The sequence below is a fragment of the Vigna unguiculata genome, chromosome 6 (assembly GCF_037176805.1).
Source record: "Vigna unguiculata cultivar grain cowpea cultivar isolate G323 ecotype 2 chromosome 6, ASM3717680v1, whole genome shotgun sequence".
NCBI lineage: Eukaryota > Viridiplantae > Streptophyta > Magnoliopsida > Fabales > Fabaceae > Vigna > Vigna unguiculata.
Window position 1 is genome coordinate 35,454,741 of NC_140797.1, and position 20,683 is coordinate 35,475,423.

Genomic DNA, 20,683 nt, shown 5'->3' on the forward strand with positions numbered 1-20,683 from the left:
AAATTGAATACGGATGTTGTATGGCTATGAGATTTTATAGTAATTATGAGTATAGTAAGATATATCCAATGATGATAAAAAAATGTGTGAATAAAAAAAAATTGCATGAGAGGTAATATTTATCATACGGTGCTTAAATTTTTATTTTTTTTTTTATTTTTACTTGGTGTAAAATTTGAATTTTGAACAAACAATACACTTAAGAATTAAGGTTAAGTATGTTTTTAGTCTCCGAATTTTGACTCAAAATTGGAATTCGCCCATGTCTGAAACTTTGATATATTTTGGTCCCTAAATTTTAAAAATGAATGAATATAGTCCTTTTAACCGAATTATGATAACTTTTTTTGATGTGTCAAACGCTTTTCATACTAGTATTGGAGTTTTTTATACTATTTGACACATTCCTGGTTCAATATCTACTGATAAATATGTTCGACACTTCAAAAAAAGTTAACGTAATTGAGTTTAAAAGGACTATATTTATTCATTTTTAAAGTTTAGGGACCAAAATATATTGAAGTTTCAGACAAGGATGAAATCCAATTTTGGATCAAAGTTCAGGGACTAAAAACATACTTAACCCTAAGAATTATCAATAATAGACTTGTTATAAATGTTTCTCCTTAAAGAAAGTGTATCAATTGAAGATAGTCATGTATAAGGATATTGTTATGAATTAAAATATTAATTTGAATCAATGTCAAATTAAGTACAAATGAGAAGATAAACAATATACAATAAATAAGACTTAACAACACATTATTTTACGAGTTTTGAGGTGAAAATAGTGTCGACTTTTGTGCATAAAACATAAATTATAATGATTTTCTAATACGTGAATGATCACTACCCTAAAGGATTTATCCGTTATGTATGCAAAAATCCCCCATAGTATAATAGGAACATCTCGGATATTATGAGGATTTTAAAATCTAGCAAGATAAACTTTTTATAAAGTATCAATAAGCTCAGGATATCGGACAAACAAACAAATAGCACTTAAAATAATCAAAGGGAATAAGAGAACAAAAGAAGAAAAGAGAAAAAATAAGAGCCTAAGAGTGTGTTTGGATACAGTATTTTAATGAAGCAATTCATTTTTTTTAAGAATTTAGATTTCTTTGTAATGAAATGCTTTGTTTGGATAGAGAAATTAAAAAGCATTTCAAATGCAAGCATTTTTTTGAAGGATTTCATTTAGCTAAATTAGTAGAAATTCAAATACCCTCAAAATAGGTAGAATTTGAAATTCTTCTCACTCAACCTCACATTATAGACTCTTTGGTAGAGTTCTCAAACGGGTATGACGACCCAGACGGGTGAAGCGGGCCTGATGACCCAACCAGGTCGGGCGGACTTGACAATCCACACGGGCCGGAGGGGCCAGACGACCTAGATATGCGGGCGGGCTCGAAGACTTAGATGTGTCGGGCAGACCCGATGACCCTAAACGACCCGAATGGGTCCGATGACTCAGACGGGTCCAACGACCAGGGTCCGACGACTCGGACGGGTCCAACGACCAGGACAGGTCCGACGACCCGGACAGGCCCAACGACTCAAACAGGGCAAACTATCCAGACGAGCCCAACGATCTGGATGGGCCCGATGAAACAAACATGTTCGATGACCCAAACAGGCCCGACTATCCAGACAGGCCCAATGACCCAGACGAGCCCGACATCCCGAATGGGCCCAACAACCCGGACGAGCCTGACAACTCGAACGGGCCCGACGACCCGAATGGACCTGACGATCTAGACGGGCCTGACGACATTGACGGTTTTGACGACCCGAATGAGTCCGAGGACACGGACAGCCCAACAACCCAAACTTGTAGGATGACGCGAACGGGCTCGACGACCTGGACGGACCCGACAACACAAATAGGCCCGACAACCCAAACGGGAACGATGACCCGGACGGGCCCTTCCAAATCGTCGGTTCGGACGATCCATACGGGCCAAATGACCTAAATGGTCCTGACGATCCAGACAGACCCGATGACTCGTACGGGCCAGACTATCCGGACGGTCCCATCGTTGGGACCGTCCATGTCTTTGGATCCGTCTGGGTCGTCGGGTTCGTCCGGGTCATCGGCCTTGTTCGGGTATTCGACCCTGTATGGATCGTCAGGCTCGTCCAAGTTGTCAGGCCCGTCTTGATTGTCGGGTCCGTTCGGGTCGTCGGACCCGTCTAGAGCATGGGGCCAATGACCTAGACGGGCTGGACCATGCCATATTGAAGAACTTGACGGCACAATCATCCAGTATGGGCCGTCAAGGCTCTAGATCATCGGGTCAACCTAGTCTGTCTGGGTTTCCCAATCGGTCCAACTCGGGTGGGTCGTCGTGTCTAACCAATCTGGTTGGGTAGTTAGGTCACTCCGGCCCATTTGGGTTGTCGAGCATGTTTCTAAATTTATCATGAACTCAAAACATAATTAAGCCTAAAATAAATATTGTTAAAATTAAATTTTATCTCACAATAAATTCAATTTTTTTTTCAAACAAGAAATTGAAATGTAAGGTATTTTAATTTCCTTATCCAAACAAATTGTTTAAAAAATGAATGGAATTTAATTACAAGTAATTCAAATACAAAGCATTTCAATTTCTAAGCATTGTTGAAATGCTCCATCCAAACACAAGGTAAAGGTGTATTTGGAGGAAGAATATGTAAGACACCTATTTATAGGTAGGGAGATGGGTTGAGATTTGTAACAGTCACCAACGGTCAAAATATTGTTGTAAATACCAAATCAAAATCGTTGCAACAATGATGGCTAAGTCGAAATGGCTGCCACAACTTTCATATTGTAATAACAATTAAAAACATTGTTTTTACGACAATCCCCCACATATTGCAGAACAGTATGAGATAGAAATAATGAAATAAAATCTTGGGTCACATATTATATGTAATGCATCAAAGTTGGTATAACAAGCTATATGAATCATTCATAGATTGATAAACTTAACACATGTAGTTTGTATAGCGAGCTATATGAACCGAGACACTTGTTGTGTGCTAGTGGTTTATCAATCCCAAAACACACTCACAATCCTTGTTGTTATCGTTGTGTTGCACTTAATAGGCCATGTGTGTGTCCGGTATTCACGAGTGTTCTAAAGATCGTGTCAAGATCTCATACAAGCGGCCCCACTCGACACTTATAAAGGTGATTTCATCAAGTGTACATTACAAATCATACATCGCCCGAAAGGGATATGAAAATCATTAAGAACTTTGTTTAAACTAGAATTCTTACATCTCATGGAATTTTAATTACAAAGTTTAACCTCTTAATAATTTAGTCTCTACCACTTTTACATACACCATAAAACTGACAAGTGACTTGTTTTTACCCATATGAACCTTATTCATGGGATGTACGATCACAAAGGTTATGTTACCATCACTTATTTGTTTCAAATGACTTATGTCTCATTTCCCTCGATGTTTCTATAATCATATTTCTTCCCAAGGTTTTGTCAGAGGATTTGCAAAATTCCATTATGACTTCGCACAATCAATGCAGCCATTTTAAGGGCAACAAACTTATATTTCATTGTTGGTCTACCAATCATTGTTTGTCTGACCGAAATCCATTACATTCAATGGTCCAATCCATTGAATCTCTTAAGTATCTCATAAGTCTGATCAATATTCATAATTAGAATAGTAAGTGTATATTTTCAATCTATCTACTGCATAAGCAATATCTGATCCAGAAACATTCATCAAAAGCAGTAAACTCTCAATTATCTCGGCATATTGAGGTTGAGAAAAATAATTCTCCTATATTTTTTTTTTAAATTAAGAGTTAGCATCATAAGGGATATTCACTTGATTTAAGTCATGATTTATAAAGTTCCTAAGAAGTTTATCATGTATTGTTTTAGGATAATGATATACTATCTCCCTTCTTCCTTATGATTGTAACTTCTAAAATCACATTGACTTCACATAGAAACAACTTTTTTGCTGACCGAATAAAAGAAACTAGAAACAACTTATATTTAAAAAAAAATCTAAAACTAACTTAGTTTTAGAAACTATCTCATTGCATATATCAATCGTTAGTATGTCATCCACGTACAATGACATATTCTCTATTTTTCATATTTAGAGTACTATTAAATATCATTAAGTGAAAAACCATCACAAATAAATTTTTTTCCTTTGAAAATTGGGTTAGATTCACTTTCAAACATTTTTTTTTTTATTTTTGTCCAAGTAATTAGGTAAAATTATCTCCACTCCCACATTCTTAAATATTCAAGATTGAGTATCAATTAAACCAGAGATGAAGAGTACTTAAAATAATAAAAGAGAATGAGAGAATAAAAGAAGACAAGAAAATAAATAAGAGCCTAAATGTGTCTTTGAGGGGTTGAGATTTGCAACACTAAAAAAATACATTATTAACAACCAATTTAGTAATAAAAAATTATTAGTCACTATAATGACTAATTTATAAAATAAAAAATTATTGATTACTAAAATAATTACTATTACAAATAAAAAATTATATTGGTTTATAAATTTTATTTATTTCTAAAATTTAGCTACAGGAGGTTGGTTACTAAACATTTGTTACCAAGATTTTAGAAACCAATTTTGTAACTAAAATATTTGGTAGCTAAATTTTAGAAACCAATTTAGCTAAACTTTTATTAGTCAAATTAAAAAAAACAAAAATAAAACACCAATGTATTATTAGATAAAAATATTATTAGATAAAACACAAATATTTGTTTATTTCACCTCCTTGCAAAATCATATTAATGTTTAAGTTAGATTCAATTGGTCCTGTTGTATGTTAAAATATTTCTTATTTGTTTACGATAATTTTTGCTTATAAATATGTTTGTTTCACTATAAATGAATAATGAATTTTGATATGCATTATTTGCTTCATATCTTTATTTACGACATTCTTGTGGGTGGAAGAAGAAGAGTAAGGAGAGAGACCAACGGAGGAAGAAGAAATGAGGAGAGAGGGTACAGTGGAGGCAGAACAAATAAGGAGAGGGGCCTAATTATTCCTTCACAAGTTTATGTGGCATTTTTAAGAGAAAATAGTAGTTTAATATCTATTATGTTAACTTTGGTTAAAATATCTCTTATTAACTTATATGAAATAGGATTGCTAAAAATAATTATAATTGCTAATAAATGAAAATGTCTTTTATATTTACGTAATAAATCATTTTTAATATATATATATATATATATATATATATATTTTGTTGTTATTGTTTTTATTCAAATTTATCAAAATGTTTTTAAAATGTGAGTATGAGACCCTCTGAGAGTCAAGTTATTGTCTCTTTATGAGAAAACTTGAAGTTTTAAAAATATAAACATATGAAGAACCACCTAAAATGACTTCTCAATGTTAAAGTTACTAATGTTGTATTTGGATGGGGGTGTGGATTTGAGGGATTGAATTTGCGTTTATTTGTAAGTAAAGATGGAGTTGTTTGGATTAAGAGAAAGATTATATGATTTGAATGGATATAAGTGAAAAATTTATGAAAGTTTATGTATGATGTGATTGATAAAATTTAATAAATTATAATTTTTGACAGAGTAAATTATATGATTATCATTTTACCCTTTAATGTAAAATAAATGGTATTAAAATAAAATTAAAAATGTTATTTAAAATTAGAAAAATATAATTTATTGATATCATTAATGACTTAAAATAAATTATTATTATTATTATCATTCTCAATGATAACTTAAAATAATTTATAATATAGAGTATTTAATTTATATCTCCACATTTATTTAAATTTATTTTATTTTATATAATTAATTCATTTACAAAAATATTTATTTGAATAATAATACTAATTATTATTATTATATAATTAAAATTAAAATTATATATATATATATATATATATATAATATAATATAATATGCGGTTTTATCAATATCTATATAATTAATATATATTTTATTATATAATACTAATTATTATATGCATGTAATATATAGGAACCTATACAGGGTGTATAATCAGGCATCTTTCCTACATAAGTTTACCAGAAAAAAGAAACTAATAAATATAATAAATATAAGTAAATTAAATTATTAAAAGAGAGAGATAATAAAATAATTTTAATATGATGATCTAGTTTTTCTTGCACATCTCTTCATTTTATAAAGTGTCAAATTTTACAACTCACCTACAAATCCACACTCCTAAATCAACGGAAACAAGCAAATCCAAACGCGTTTTCAAGTCACTTTCCATCTGCATGAAGAGTACTCATGCGGGATCCAAACACAACATAAGAGTTCGAGGATTTGTAATATATATAAATGTAAACACACACACAGACGAAGATGAAAGAGTATTATGGAAGAAAAATGTTATGGATAAGATTCACTTGAACTATTGAGGAAAAATAAAAAAGTAATTCCAATTTGTCATTCTATAGTAACAAGTGCATTTAGAGCATGGAGGAAGGTAATAGTATAATTTATTGTTTCCTGAAATGTCACAAAATTATTTACTGCATTTGTTTGTTATACATTTCCTGGAAAAACTGGCGCAATGTCGGCAAATAAGGGGTTGAACATGTTAGGAGCAATCATCTATGATGACATTATAAAATCTTGTTGTTCGTATTGTGTAATAAAATAAGGAAGTGGGACAAATATCACATAAAAATATAACATATCTCAATAAAATAAAATAAAAACTCTTTCAAATCAATAAAACTTGGATTTTTATCATACTTTTTAAATATTTTGATTAATTTTGTTGTGACTATTAAGAATAAATGAGTCTCATCATGACCAACAAAGTAACATAATAACATCTCATATTGAGTAATAACTACTTATTTAAATCTCTAAGGTCATATCTCCAACTACAATAACCAAATCCTTATTTATCATAAGTTTTATTTTGATATTAAATTAATTGTATAAATAAATAGATAGGATCAATGTATAGCTAAAAAAATATATAAATAAAAAAGACCAATATATAGAGATAAATATAAATAAATAATTGAGAGTAAATATAAATTGAATAAATAAAATCCATGCACAACTGAAAATAAATATTAATAAATAAAAAAGAACGAAAAGTAAATATATAAATTAGAATTAAGTTAAGAACACCTGACTTAAAATAGATATACACCTAAAATAGATATAGAAATATAAATAAGTATAAACAAATAAAATAAAATAAAATAATAAATATTTTTTTTCTTCATTGCTACTGTGTATCCTCACTATGTACTTTCTTATAATGAAAGAATTCACACTTGTTAATTCTTTCTTTTTTTTTTTTTCCCCACCCATACCTTCACCCCTTATCTTATTTATAAAATCCAAAGTAATGATTACTACTACTACTGTCGTCTTAACTAAATTTTACTAAAATTATGTGCAAACTTATTTATTTATTATTAGAGTATTTTGGATTATTACGTGGATTTTCCCCTTTCACTTCACTATAATTATATATAAAACTAAAAAAATCATTTTATCGTAGTTTATACATAATTATAAATAGTATAATTTATTTTATTATTTGAAATATATTATTTTATAATAATATTTTTATTATAATTCTTTTAATTGTAAATATTTAATTAATTTTAATTCTCTAAATGTTTACAATCTTTATATTTATATATTCATAATTTATTAGACCAGATATAATATATATGAAAAGTAATGTATTATAAAATTTTAAGTGTTAATATACGCAAAATACTATTTGGTATAATTTTAAAGATGTTACATGTGCTGTTATCCGAGCTTAGTAATTATGCACTAAGCATAAACACATTTAAATAGTTCTCACATTATTTTTCATGTGAGCTTTTTTAGACGTTTTTAAGCATTTATTAGATGTATTTCAATCTGCATTATTGTGGTGTTTTCAAACACTTTTAGGTAGTTTTAAATTCATTTTAATTTGAGTTGTTGTGACGCTTTTAAACCTTTTTAATTAGTCCTTGGATATATTTCCATTTGAGTAGATAATTCTTGAATATATTGCAATTTTAACTTATGCTACTATTTTTAAACGTTTTTAAGTATTTTTCGAATATGTTTCGATCCAAACTTAAGTCACACTTTTAAACATTTTAAGTAATAAAATAGTATGAGACATGATGTAGATCCGCACGGGTAGGTTTTTTTATTATTTATATTGTTATTAAGTTGCAGTAAAAATAAATATAATTTTTTTTTCAAATGGTAATTATTTTTTCATTTTTTTTAATTTATAAGCATATAATTTTAATTAATAAATAAAGACTTGAAGAAGAAAAGTTTATTAATAATTAGTAATAAACAGATAAAAAATGAAGTTAAACAATAAATATGTTGACTGAAATATATATATTTTCTTCGTAAAATAATTATTCAATAATATTTTTAATATTAAAGTATTCGTAAAAATTAGAATAAAAATTCTAAAATTAAATTTATTTATTTTTATTTGATGTATTGAACTTAAGTTTGAATCTATAAAATATTTAACAATAATTTCTTTTTCACATATGTAAATAAAGTTAATTATTACACATTTTTGAATAGAAAACTGAATTTAAAAAATAATACATATCCAATGAAAGGAATCATAACATATGTTATTTATGAATAAAAGTCATTTTTGGTGGAAAAATCCAAACCCATTAATAATAGGTAAAAAACAAAAGGCCTATTTGATTACATACTTCATTTCATAACTTGTTTTATTGTTAGGTAGCTTTGTGTTGGAGTTGTTTTCTGAGTTTTGTGAGGAAGAAGATATATGGCAGTAAGGGTTCTCGTTTTAAGAATTTCTTCTAGAGTTCTATCTCCTTCCTTGAACCTAATGAGGTAAGCCCATGTTTATTTTGGTTTAATTGGTTTTGGATTTTGTTCATTTGTGTTTCGTGTATTCATAATTTGTTTAATTTTGATGTAGTTTTTCTTACTGTTGGTAGTGATAGAGTTCATTGTTAGTTGAATGTTCATTTTAATCGTAATCTGTTGCAATTGACATTTTGTATATACGTGTCTAACTTGTGGGTAGAAAACCTTTTGCAAAGAGAATAAGTTATCTGTTGCAGATGTTATAAGAATTGAGGTTGACAAAGAATATGACTATTTGATCAATGTTAACAAGGTGTAAAAAATGTTTTCAGTTGAAGTTGTTTGGAAGGAACCATATATGTTTTTTTTTTTTTTTGTGATTTCTTATTTTGGTGTTTTTTATTTGCCTCCTAATACTTTGGTAGGAACAATGTTTGCTCCAGAATACGTGTATGGTTTATGTTTATGATGATGTTAAATTATGTTTGTTTATGAGGGATTAAAGTATCGTAGGACATTAATATATGTTATGAAATAATATATACAACCTTTTGTGAATTTAAAAATCATTGATTGTTGGATTTAGATGAAATAACGTTTGAACTTGTATAAGAAAATATGGTATATTATAAAAAAAAATGATATCATATTTAAGTATAACAACAACAATGTATTATTTGTTTTTGTATAAAAAATAAATTAATAAAATTCTTGAAGTTGTAATATTATATATACTCGATGGATTTGTTGAAGGGAATAATTATTGTGATAATTCCCTTGAAAGCAATATTTTAGTTAAAACCATTTATTATATAACATATTTTGTTTGTATAAAATAATTTATTCAATATTAATTAATTAATTTTCTTTATGTTTTTTTATACTTGTCCACTATCTTTGTCATAAATACAAACTTATTAAATTTTTTTTACTTATATCCTTGAAGCTACTTTAAAGTTTTCTGAATAAGATTTGTATTTATTTACTATCTATGTCTTATCAATTAGATATAGTTGATTTTTAATTGTCAGTGATATCTATATTTGTGTATAGAATGATATAATTACCCTTACACTCGTTCAATTTTTCACATACATAAAAAGTGTAATATCATATTTTTTTTAATAAAAAGTAAAATATTTTGTATTTTATTTATTAATACTTTAAAAAGAATATTAACCTGTGAATGATAACTTTAGATTAAATAAATAATTTATTAAATTTGAATGAAAATATATAGAAAAACATATATAGTAAAGTACATATAGAGTATATAGATATTGAGGTACAATTTGTATTCATTTGAAAGATTAATATAATATTTAATCTATTTTAGAATTACATAATAAAGGAAAAGGTGGTGAAAGAATATGATACGTAAGTATAGGCCGAGACCGGAAATGACGGGAGGAGACAAATTGAAGAGTTAAAATATAATCATAGATTTTTTTTTTTAAAGTTTAATGTTGTCTTTTAACTTTATTGAGTTTATGAAAAAAACTTCAATATTATATTATTTTAATAAGAATTACAATTTTTTGTATTTTATTTATTGATAATATTTGCAAAATATATTAGCAATTGTTGTAAATTAGCAGTTATTTTTTTTTTCGTACAAGTTAGATTAAATAATTTATTTATTAAATTTGAATGTAAATATATATAAAAATATATATAGAGTATATAAATATTGGGATAGGTCTGATATTAATTTGAAAAGACAATATATTATTTAATATGTTTTCAAAAGTAAATAATATAGTAAAAGTTGGTGCTAGTATAGGGTAGGAAAGTACATAATAGAGAAAGATTGAAAGTATAAGCACCACATAAATATTTACTCTACCACTGAATTGTCATTATTAACGACAATACTATTTTTATATATTGAAAATAATATGTCCCAAAATATTTAATTTTTATTTCCATTAATTTTATTTTTATTTATTTTTTAAATTATTTGTAACAAATATTTTTGATGATGTTGATTGATTAAATTTTAATATAAAAACACATTAAATGGGGAGAATTTCATACATATAAGTTGGATTTGGCATTGTTAAATCAATAATTAATTATTAAGATTTGAATTTTGTTTTGAAAGGAAGTACTTTAATAAATGAAAGAATTATAGGAAAGTAGTATTTGAACGACTATTGATTTAATGGATTGTAAACTTTAATATATAGTCATGATTTTTGGTTACATGAAATGAATAACTTGTCATTAATTTATTTTTTCAATTCGAATAAGCATGATCATTGCTATCTTTGAAAAAAATATTGTTTTTTTAATCTTTTAATCACTCTTTGTGGCTTGTGAAATGATATTTTCAAAATGTTATAAGTTTCAGAATTCCATCTCCTCACTGAGTTATTCCAATGTGAGTAAATTATACTTTACTCTTATATTTTTGTTTCATTTTATTTGTCGACTGAAGTCCATTTTAACTTTGTGAATTGTTTTTGAGATTTGTTTTACGGGACTTTCTTTATTTGAAAGAAGAGTTTTTTATTGGATGAGGAATTCATTACTTATGGGAAGGAACTTCTTCTCCAAATCCAAAAGTAACGTAACATCAAGTTTGAAGAGTCATTGATTTATTATCAGAAATTTTGTGCTTCCATCAAATATTTAAACTTTTTATAATTTGAAGGAAATATATTGTGCATGTATTGTATTTTGTGGTAGTAGGAATTTTAACCTGTGAATTTTTAGTATGGATTGACGTGAAATTGAGTATCATGTTCTAACAGTTTCTATTTTGCTCATGGAGTCTTTTTGTTCATCAAGTTTTTTTACATTTTTCGTAGTCCGTTTATGTTCATTGAAGGTATGTTCATTTATTATTGTTGGTTTACAATTTATTGTTATACGTTGTTTAATTTGTTTGACTTTGATATTTTTTACGTGGTTTTGGGAGCACAGTCTTGTGTTTGACAAATTAGTATTGCCTATAAATTTAATGATAATTTTTCAATAATATATTAATTAATGTCTATTCTTTTATTATTATAAGAGTAGATGCCCATGACACTTTTACTGGTAAAGACATAATATTAATGATAAAAAGTACTTAAAATAATCAAATTTATAATTTTTTGACAAAGATAAAAAAGAAAGATAATACTTAATATTATATTCAAAGTTCACTTTTCTAAAATTTGTCTTTTTAAGATTCTCTTCACAAATTTAGTATGCATTACCAATTTAATTGTGTCTATTTGTTTTGTTTTTTTTTAATCTTTGGGTGATATATATCTTGCAATAAATTAAGATTAGGGTGATATATTTTGTAATAAATAAAAAAATTTAAAACTTTCATATCGTACTTGTTGTGAAGTGTGTAATATAGAATTTTCATTGTAAAAAAATGTATTTGAAAAATGTTTTCTTCTTAGGTTACACAAAAATAATGCTTAAACACTCTTGTTACCACTATTTCTTTCACAATTTTGTGACATTGAAACAAACTAATAGTTTTTTACATGGTATAAATTTAGAAGAATAAAGATGGAATTTTAAATAATATTGAGAGTGAACGACGAAAATATGGGGTGCAAAAAGTTAAAGGCACATATTCTTAATGGCCCAAGGCCTTTGAAGAATTCAAGCGAGTTTAATTCCGCTTTCGCGTCCGATTCTCCAGAAGCATCCAAAAGAACCACAGCCTCACGTCTCTTGTTCTATATAAACATCTTCACCCCCACATTCATCGTTTTCAAAACGCACCTGTCTTTGTGTCGTCACCAACAAATTTTATATTCGTTGTTCTCCTTCTTTCAATAAAGCAAGTCCTTGAGGTTCGTCTGTTGCCGTGGTAAAGCTCAATTTTCATCGTTTTTTCAATTTATGGCGAACAGTTCATTATTTTCATCTTCAATATTTTTCTATTATCTTTTTGTGAATTTCCTTTGCGAAAATTGATTTTGTTCTTCTCACGGCTTTAGAATTCGTTGTTGTTAATTTGTCAAGTTGCTTGAATCTATTTATTTATTTTTAAATTGGCTGGAGAGTTTTGGAAATTATTGCATTTGGTTTTAATAGTTTGTTTTTAGTTTCGGAGGGATTTGCTAAGACGTTGTTGTGGAATTATGTGTGTGATCAGTGATGTTTTCGGTTGATAAAAGTTAAAAGTAATATGATTTGAGTATAAATATGAGATTTTAGTTGACAATTTAATTCTTCGAATTTATTGGAAGATTTGTTGCGAGGACACGCTGCTATTTATTAGTTTTGCATGGTTTTTTATGAATGTGGCCGTGGTTGTGGAAATTGGTAATTTTGTGTTTGTGGGGTAAAATATTGTTTGGAAAAAGTACAAAATACCTCGTCAATGCTTGGATGCTGATATTTATGTGAATTGACCATTGTCCAATGCGACTACTGATTTATAATTTTTTTGTCTTTTTGGTTACTCATTGTTGCAGATGTCTTACTCACGGAGGTCAAGGTTAGATTCTGGTTCAATTTTAGTGTAGTTATTATTTTTCGTGAGGCTTGTGTGTTTGCTTATTGGTTTTCTGATTCATCCTTTCTTAGGTATTCTCCTTCGCCTTCTCCATTACCGTATAAGCGATATGGTAGGTCTGTGTCCAGGTCTCTGTCAAGGTCCATGTCCAGAAGCCGTTCAAGGTAGGGTTCCCCTTTAAATTTTCTAGAAAGATTTGTTCATTGAATATAATATTATAGAATCATTTGAGTGATGTTTAATGTAAGGTGTTCAATATATAGCAGTTTAATATTTTAAACTGAGGCCCCACACAGCACCTAACCACATCGCCTCTGTAAACAAGAATTTTAGTCAATAGTAGGTGTGTCCGTGGAGTGACTGACTATGTGAAGGCTTTGTTTTATGAGTGTGATAATGGAGGAACACAACGCTTGAGGATGATATAAAGAGTGAAGGGTTGTAAATTCCCTGTCTATAATAATGTAAACTCCCTGTATATAAAAATGTAAAAAGCAATGGGATAATCAAGTAAGATGTCACTGTAATTTTTCTTCGTTCAGTTGTTTTTTCATCCAAAAATCTATGGATGCGAATATTTGTCTTTCATTTTTATTGACGAGAATTATTTGGATAAACAGTAGATTATTGAATAATGTGATTTGATCCATATTGGTGACGTGGAATCGATTTAGGGATTAGAGGATTACATTGGTTCATTCTCGTATTATGGTTAAAAAGACTTTTGTGATTTCTGGCAATACGGTCATTAACCTGCTGCACCATATTGATTCCATAACGAATTGTGTGATTCTAACAGTAATTGTCATCTGGTAATCTTTTCATATTTGTTGTCTGATTATGTATGTATTCATGTTGTCTGATTTAGAAGTGTATCAAGGGATGCAGAAAATCCAGGAAACAATCTGTATGTGACAGGATTGTCTCCTAGGATCACCAAGAGGGAACTGGAGAAGCATTTTGCTGCCGAGGGGAAAGTAAGCTCTTCAATCCATTATATGCTTGCTGTTAGTTTAACGATGTTGAAGAAGAGCCTATCATTCCGTGGAGATGTAAATACTGTCTGTCTACTGTTTCTTACTTGTAAGTTATTCCTTTTAGGTGATAGATGTACATCTGGTGGTTGATCCTTGGACAAGGGAATCCCGTGGGTTTGGTTTTGTGACGATGGAGACTGTTGAGGAGGCTGATCGATGTGTAAAGCATTTGAATCGCTCTGTACTTGAAGGGCGTGTTATTACAGTTGAGAAGGTATAGTATTTGAGCAATGCTGCTCTATTTTTTGTGGCTTGGATTCTTATTTGCTTTGAAATTGTTCAACTCCAATGCATAGAAATTATATGGGTGATTGGCTCTTTAGTTCCTCTGAGTTTTGAAAGTTTTGTGCTTTCCATGTGAAGTTTCTGTGGCAGCAGGTTAGCTGTGTGAAGCAGCTCTTCATCAAACTCTCAAATCACAACTAAACAAACAAATCAAATACACCACCAAGTATCAGATCATTAGGGTTGTATGCCCTGCATTTCTCTCTCTCTTTTTGAGTTTATATCCTATTATCTCATGTATTGTGAATTTGTGCTTCAAATGATTCTCCTCTCACAATTGCCGTTTGTCTACTTTTTGGGCCAACATGCTATACTTTTTATTTCACATTGATGATATTACTGTTTATGCATTCGTGACTGGCAATACCCTATACTCATGCCATTTTTTGGTTGTCTTTGTTGCAGGCCAGAAGGCGACGTGGTCGAACCCCAACACCAGGGAAGTATCTAGGGCTGAGAACTGTTCGTGGTATGTTTTCATAGTTATATCTTCAAATTTATTTATTTTTTCGATTATCTTCCTAATACCTATCATTTAGTTGTTATCTCTTCAAATTTATTTAATTATTCGACTATCTTCCTGATACCTATCATTAAATTACAGGGCGACGCCGCTCTCCAAGTTACTCTCCTCGTCGTTCCCCTAGCTATTCTCCTTACAGAAGAAGCTACAGTCGGTCTCCCTATTCTTCAGACCGAAGTAGGAGTCGTTCTTACTCTCCTGACTATGGGCGGAGGCGATCCTATTCTCCATATTACTCACAGAGAAGGAGGTCTTACTCTCCATACTACAGCCGGTACAGGTCTTATGTGCGTTATGATCATTATCGACACAGGTCATATTCTCGCTCTCGCTCTCCTTATAGCAGGTCTCCCGTCAGCATCCGTGACAGATCATACTCTCCCTATGACTGGCCGGATGGTCGCTACTACAGAAGGAACCGTTACAGGTCTGTTTCTCGAAGTGCCTCACCCAATGATCGCTATTATGGAAGGCATCGATACAGGTCTGTTTCTCACAGTGCCTCACCTAGGCCAAGGAGAAGGTCAAGGAGGAGTTACTCACGGAGTGCCACTCCTGTTTCAAGGAGGAGAGATTCTCGAAGTGTGTCTCCCAGGCCAAGGAGGAGTCCTTCAAGAAGCTCCAAGAGAAGTGCCAAATATTCGAAAGATCGGTCAAGGTCCTCCAGTGTGGTTGCAAGTTCAAGATCAGTATCCAGGTCTAATACTCCTAGATCTTCCTCTCCTTCAACTTGAAATTTCATGCTCCCCATCGGCTTAACATCTTAGGCTTATAGTAGTAGATAATGTAGTAGTAGTAGTGTGGTGACATATGTATGCAGTAGTTATAGGTGAAGTTTTCGTTGGGTTCCGTTAATGACTTTGTCTAAAAACCATATGATCCTATTCCTAGTAGTACGGAATTGAAAAATTATGTTATTGTCAGTATAGATCATCTAATTTCGTACCTTGGCGTCGTTTCATTTTTTATTTTTCCATTTGCTCCTTTAACTTTGTGTTGGCTTTTCTTCTGATGCTTAGATGATGTGATCTTCCTAAGTATTTACGTAGAGTCACACATAGATGATTGCTCGATTAATCAGGATGTTATTATAGGGTACTCATTGTTTTAGGTCTTATTATACTCGCTCTATTCTGAATCATCAGTCATTGTTTTAGGTCTTATTATACTGGCTCTGTTCTGAATCAGCAGTTAATTAAGTCCTTTATCTCTGCAATGCCCTTGAGAAGCAGCAAAAGGTGGAATGAAGCCTAGTTTCTATAATTTCAAAATATTATTAGTGGTCGTCACAAATCATTTTGCTGAAATAATCCTTTGAGGCACTCCCTCAAAATTAATGTTCGCGTGTTAAAGTAGGACCACCAAATATTTAAGCATTTTCTCAAACTTTAACCTAATTTATCGACAACAAAAGAGAAGAATAAATTTTAGCTTTATTTTCATAAACAAATGGTGTTTTTTTAAAATCTCATTATAGATATTATTAGCCTCAATGTTCACTTATGTTTACGATGTAGAAGTGTAATGAATGTAATTAAAAAATAAAAAAATTAATGTAATTATTATAATGAAAAATAATTATCAAAATAAAAAATAATACAATTTTGTAATAAAACATGTTATAAAAGTAATTTACTTCTATAATTTTATAATAACAATACTTTCAAATTTTCATCATGGCTATTCAATTAGATTAGTTTATTGTAGATTATAGAAACTAAAATGTTGGTTAATTATGAGAAAGATACCCTTAACAAATTTATATATTACTATTGAAGATCATAATACTATTTAATAAGAAATTGACAAAGAAAGTTATTGAAACTTTATAATAGGTGTATTAAAATTACCTCAATATGAGTTTATCACACTCTTTTTTCCGCTTCTCAATTTTTATCTAGTGTTCAAAATACAATTAAACATTTTTCTATATGTATTTGATAGAATATCTCATGATAATTTACTTAATGAAATGTGTGAAGCATTCCTTAGTTAGGCTAAAATAATAGGATAGGTCCATTTAGATATTTTTTAAACGATAAGAAAAGATTCATGAACTGAGTTTTACTAGATGTCTTTTCATCTTTTTAGACTTTTAAATTTATGGTTAAATTATATCTTTTATCTCTATTTTTGTAACAAAATTGGGGTTCTTTTATTTTTATTTTATCTTAATTTGCTTTCTATTTGGAGCAATTTAATGCAATCAAGTCATTTTTCTTAGTGGTGTAGTAACAAGGTTAGAGGGGTATTTCTTTTGAATTTTTATTATTTATTTATTTAAAAAAATTAAAATATTTGTCACGTGTCAAGCTGACACATGATAGTGACAGTGTGATGTGATAGTGATAATACCACGTGTCACTATTATGCCAAGTATCACTCCCTCATTCTCAATCTGATCCTTAAATTCTTATTTTTGTCTCAATTTAGTTCCAATTTTTGTAAAAAATCAAACAATTTTTTTTCTTTTCAAATTGAAACCAAAATTAATTTTATATAAATATATACAAATATTTTTATCAAAATTGATATTTGTAGTAAATATTTTTAACAAGATTAAGTTTATTTAAATTAATTTTTACATTGAACTTTATTTAAAATTATTTTAAAGTTATTAATAGAAAATAATATTAATAGAAAAAAATTCATAAATTATATTGATATTTTATTACATCATAATTTAATATTGTTTTTCTATTTGAATATATATTTTAAATAATTGTATATTTTTAAGTATTGTAAGTTCAATAATTTCTATACAAATATTTGAGTTGATGTAAAAATAACAATTATATAAATTTTATAAGTAATTTTAACTAGTTTGTGTAACAATAAAAAACAAATAAATTTAAAATTTAAAAATAATTTTAAATAAAGTTGAACATAAAACACAAATTTAAATAAACTTAATTTTGTTAAAAATATATAATAAAAAAAATAGATGGACTAAATCAATATTTTACTACAAAAATGGGGACCAAAGACATAATTTAACCTAAATTTATCTTCCATGACGTCTATCAATTTTCACTTTATTTTTTTTATCTTTTTCAATTTTTTCGTTTTAAATAATTTTTCAAATTATTTTTTTATTAGCATTTTAACTTAAATAGATCTGTAAAATAAATACACCCCTTTGTATTTACCTCGATCACACTTTCTTTTTTTCACTTCTCAACTTTTAACCCGTGTGTTCAAAATACAATTAAACATTATATATATATATATATATATATATATATATATATATATATATATATATATATATATATATATATATATAGCATATCTCATGATAATTTACTTAATGAGATGTGAGAAGCCTTCCGTTTTTCGTGCTAAAATAATAGGGAAAAGATATTTTGACACCATTATTTGACTTTTGATATCACACGTGCTTTCATTCTAAAACAGTTTTGATTTTTCATTTGAATTCAAAAAACAAAAAAAAAATTCTAGCTCTCTTCCCTTGCGAAACCCTAGCCCTAATTCTATGATATCTCTTACTCTCACCATCATCTTCTACCTTCGTACACACAGATGACGACCACAACAACTTCACTACAGGTTCCTAACAAACTAAATCGGCTAATTTCACCGAAGTTCCATCATTGGTGTCGTTATCAGAGTCTTTGTGGTCCTCTACTTGTACTTTTGATGTCCCATCGCGGGTATTACTTCATCTTTACGAATTTCAATGTTGTAGTTTAGTTTTGTTTGTGTTATTTCTTTTCCATTTCACTACACATTTCATATTTCTTTTGTTCTGCAGAAGGGTGTGTCATTGAAGTCTTTGATGATGATATGTTTGTTTCGTATGAATGAAACAAACCTTCCCTTTTTTATTCTCCTTTTTCTATTGTGTTTGTTATTTGGGCAATTGGAGTAAAAAAAATGATGTAAAAAAATGACATAAGAAAATGACAGAAAACCTGTCAAACATATATGATGACCCATGTGCAAATAAGTTGGGAGTTAGAAAGGACTTTCTGTACAAGTCTACCAGAACATGGAAAATTAAACTTTAATGTACACACAAAGTTACATGAACTTGTTATGGACCATAGTAATGAGATTTAAACGGTTATCAACCCAAACTAATTAACTGGCTTGAGTGGTTTCCAAAAAAAAATGACAGAAAACCTTTCAAACATATCTGGTGATCCATGTGCAAACAAGTTGGGAGCTAGAAAGAACTTTTTGTATAGTTTACCCAAACTTGAAAAATTAAACTTTTATGTACACACGAAGTTACATGTACGTGTTATGGACCATAGTAATTAGATTTAACCAGTTATCAACCCAAACTAATTAACTGGCTTGAGTGGTTTTCAAGAAAAAAAAAAACATAAAACCTGTCGACCGTAGTAATTAGATTTAACCAGTTATCAACCTAAACTAATTAACTGGCTTGAGTGGTTTTCAAGAAAAAAAAAACATAAAACCTGTCAAACATATATAGTGATCCATGTGCAAATACGTGAGGAGCTAGGAAAATTAAACTTGTTATGGAAACTTGAAAAATTAAACTTTTATGTACGCATGAAGTTATATGCACTTTTTATGGATCATAATAATTAGATTTAACTGGTTATCAAGCTAAAGTATTTAACTGTCTTCACCGGATGACACAAAATTTGTCAAACATATATGATGACCGATTAATTATATAAGAACAAAAATGTCACAATAATTAATTGGATCTTCGTATATGTTTGACACAAGTTGTATAGAATATTCCGCTTTTACACTATAGTTTATTATTGTAATTTGTATAACTAAGTGATTCTATTATGTTAATGACATAATTAGTAAATAATATTATCTTTTTGTTTTGTGAAATCAATTAATATTGACTTTTCAAATTATTAAATATTATTTAACATTAAAAAATTGAATTGTTAAATATTATTTGAGTATTTAAATTTGACTAATATTCTTTATTGGTAAATATATTAATATCAACTAGTAAACGTATTAATGTTTTTATTTTTTAAATTACCAAATATATTTAATACTAAAATAATTAAATTATTAAATATGTTGAAATATTTAAATTCGACCAATATTCTTTATTTTTTGAAATTCAACTCAAGAATTTCACATTTTAGAATAAATATTTTAAAAATAAAATTTTACCTTCAAAGAAAATTTTAATATTTTTATCCAAATAAAAAATTTTAATTTTAAATGAGAGAATAGGAGGATTTAAAATTTGCTATTCTGAAGTCTTGGTATAAATAACAAATTCTTTAAAATCAAGTACCAATGAAGTAGATAGAAGATCAGCAAAGAAAAATAGTTATTACTATAAACAAAAGGTACATCTTTTATTTTTCAAGAGAAAATAGTGTAATTTTTAAAAGTAAAGGAGAGATAACTATACTTTGAGAATTTCTAAAAAGATGTGAACATTATTTATCCATACGAAAATATACAGCATTTATTCTTTCTAGAATAGAATCTTATTCAACTGAACCAGAATATACACCAGACTAATTCATTGCAAAGATG

The 20,683-nt window shown here is 28.6% G+C and overlaps 1 protein-coding gene across 2 annotated transcripts; it reads left to right on the forward strand.

Annotated features, from left to right (window-relative positions):
• Positions 1 to 12,519: 12,519 nt before the first annotated feature.
• LOC114187794 (uncharacterized) lies at positions 12,520 to 16,111 on the forward strand. Of its 2 annotated transcripts, none has more exons than XM_028076163.2 (7): positions 12,520 to 12,670; positions 13,281 to 13,303; positions 13,393 to 13,485; positions 14,190 to 14,298; positions 14,423 to 14,572; positions 15,049 to 15,112; positions 15,248 to 16,111. In XM_028076163.2, exons 2-7 carry the CDS (start codon positions 13,281 to 13,283, stop codon positions 15,898 to 15,900), a joined length of 1,092 nt encoding a protein of 363 aa, XP_027931964.2. In that variant the 5' UTR covers positions 12,520 to 12,670; the 3' UTR covers positions 15,901 to 16,111. The 2 variants fall into 2 exon arrangements, with proteins under 2 accessions (XP_027931964.2, XP_027931965.2); XM_028076164.2 differs by having other exon boundaries at positions 12,530 to 12,653.
• Positions 16,112 to 20,683: the final 4,572 nt, after the last annotated feature.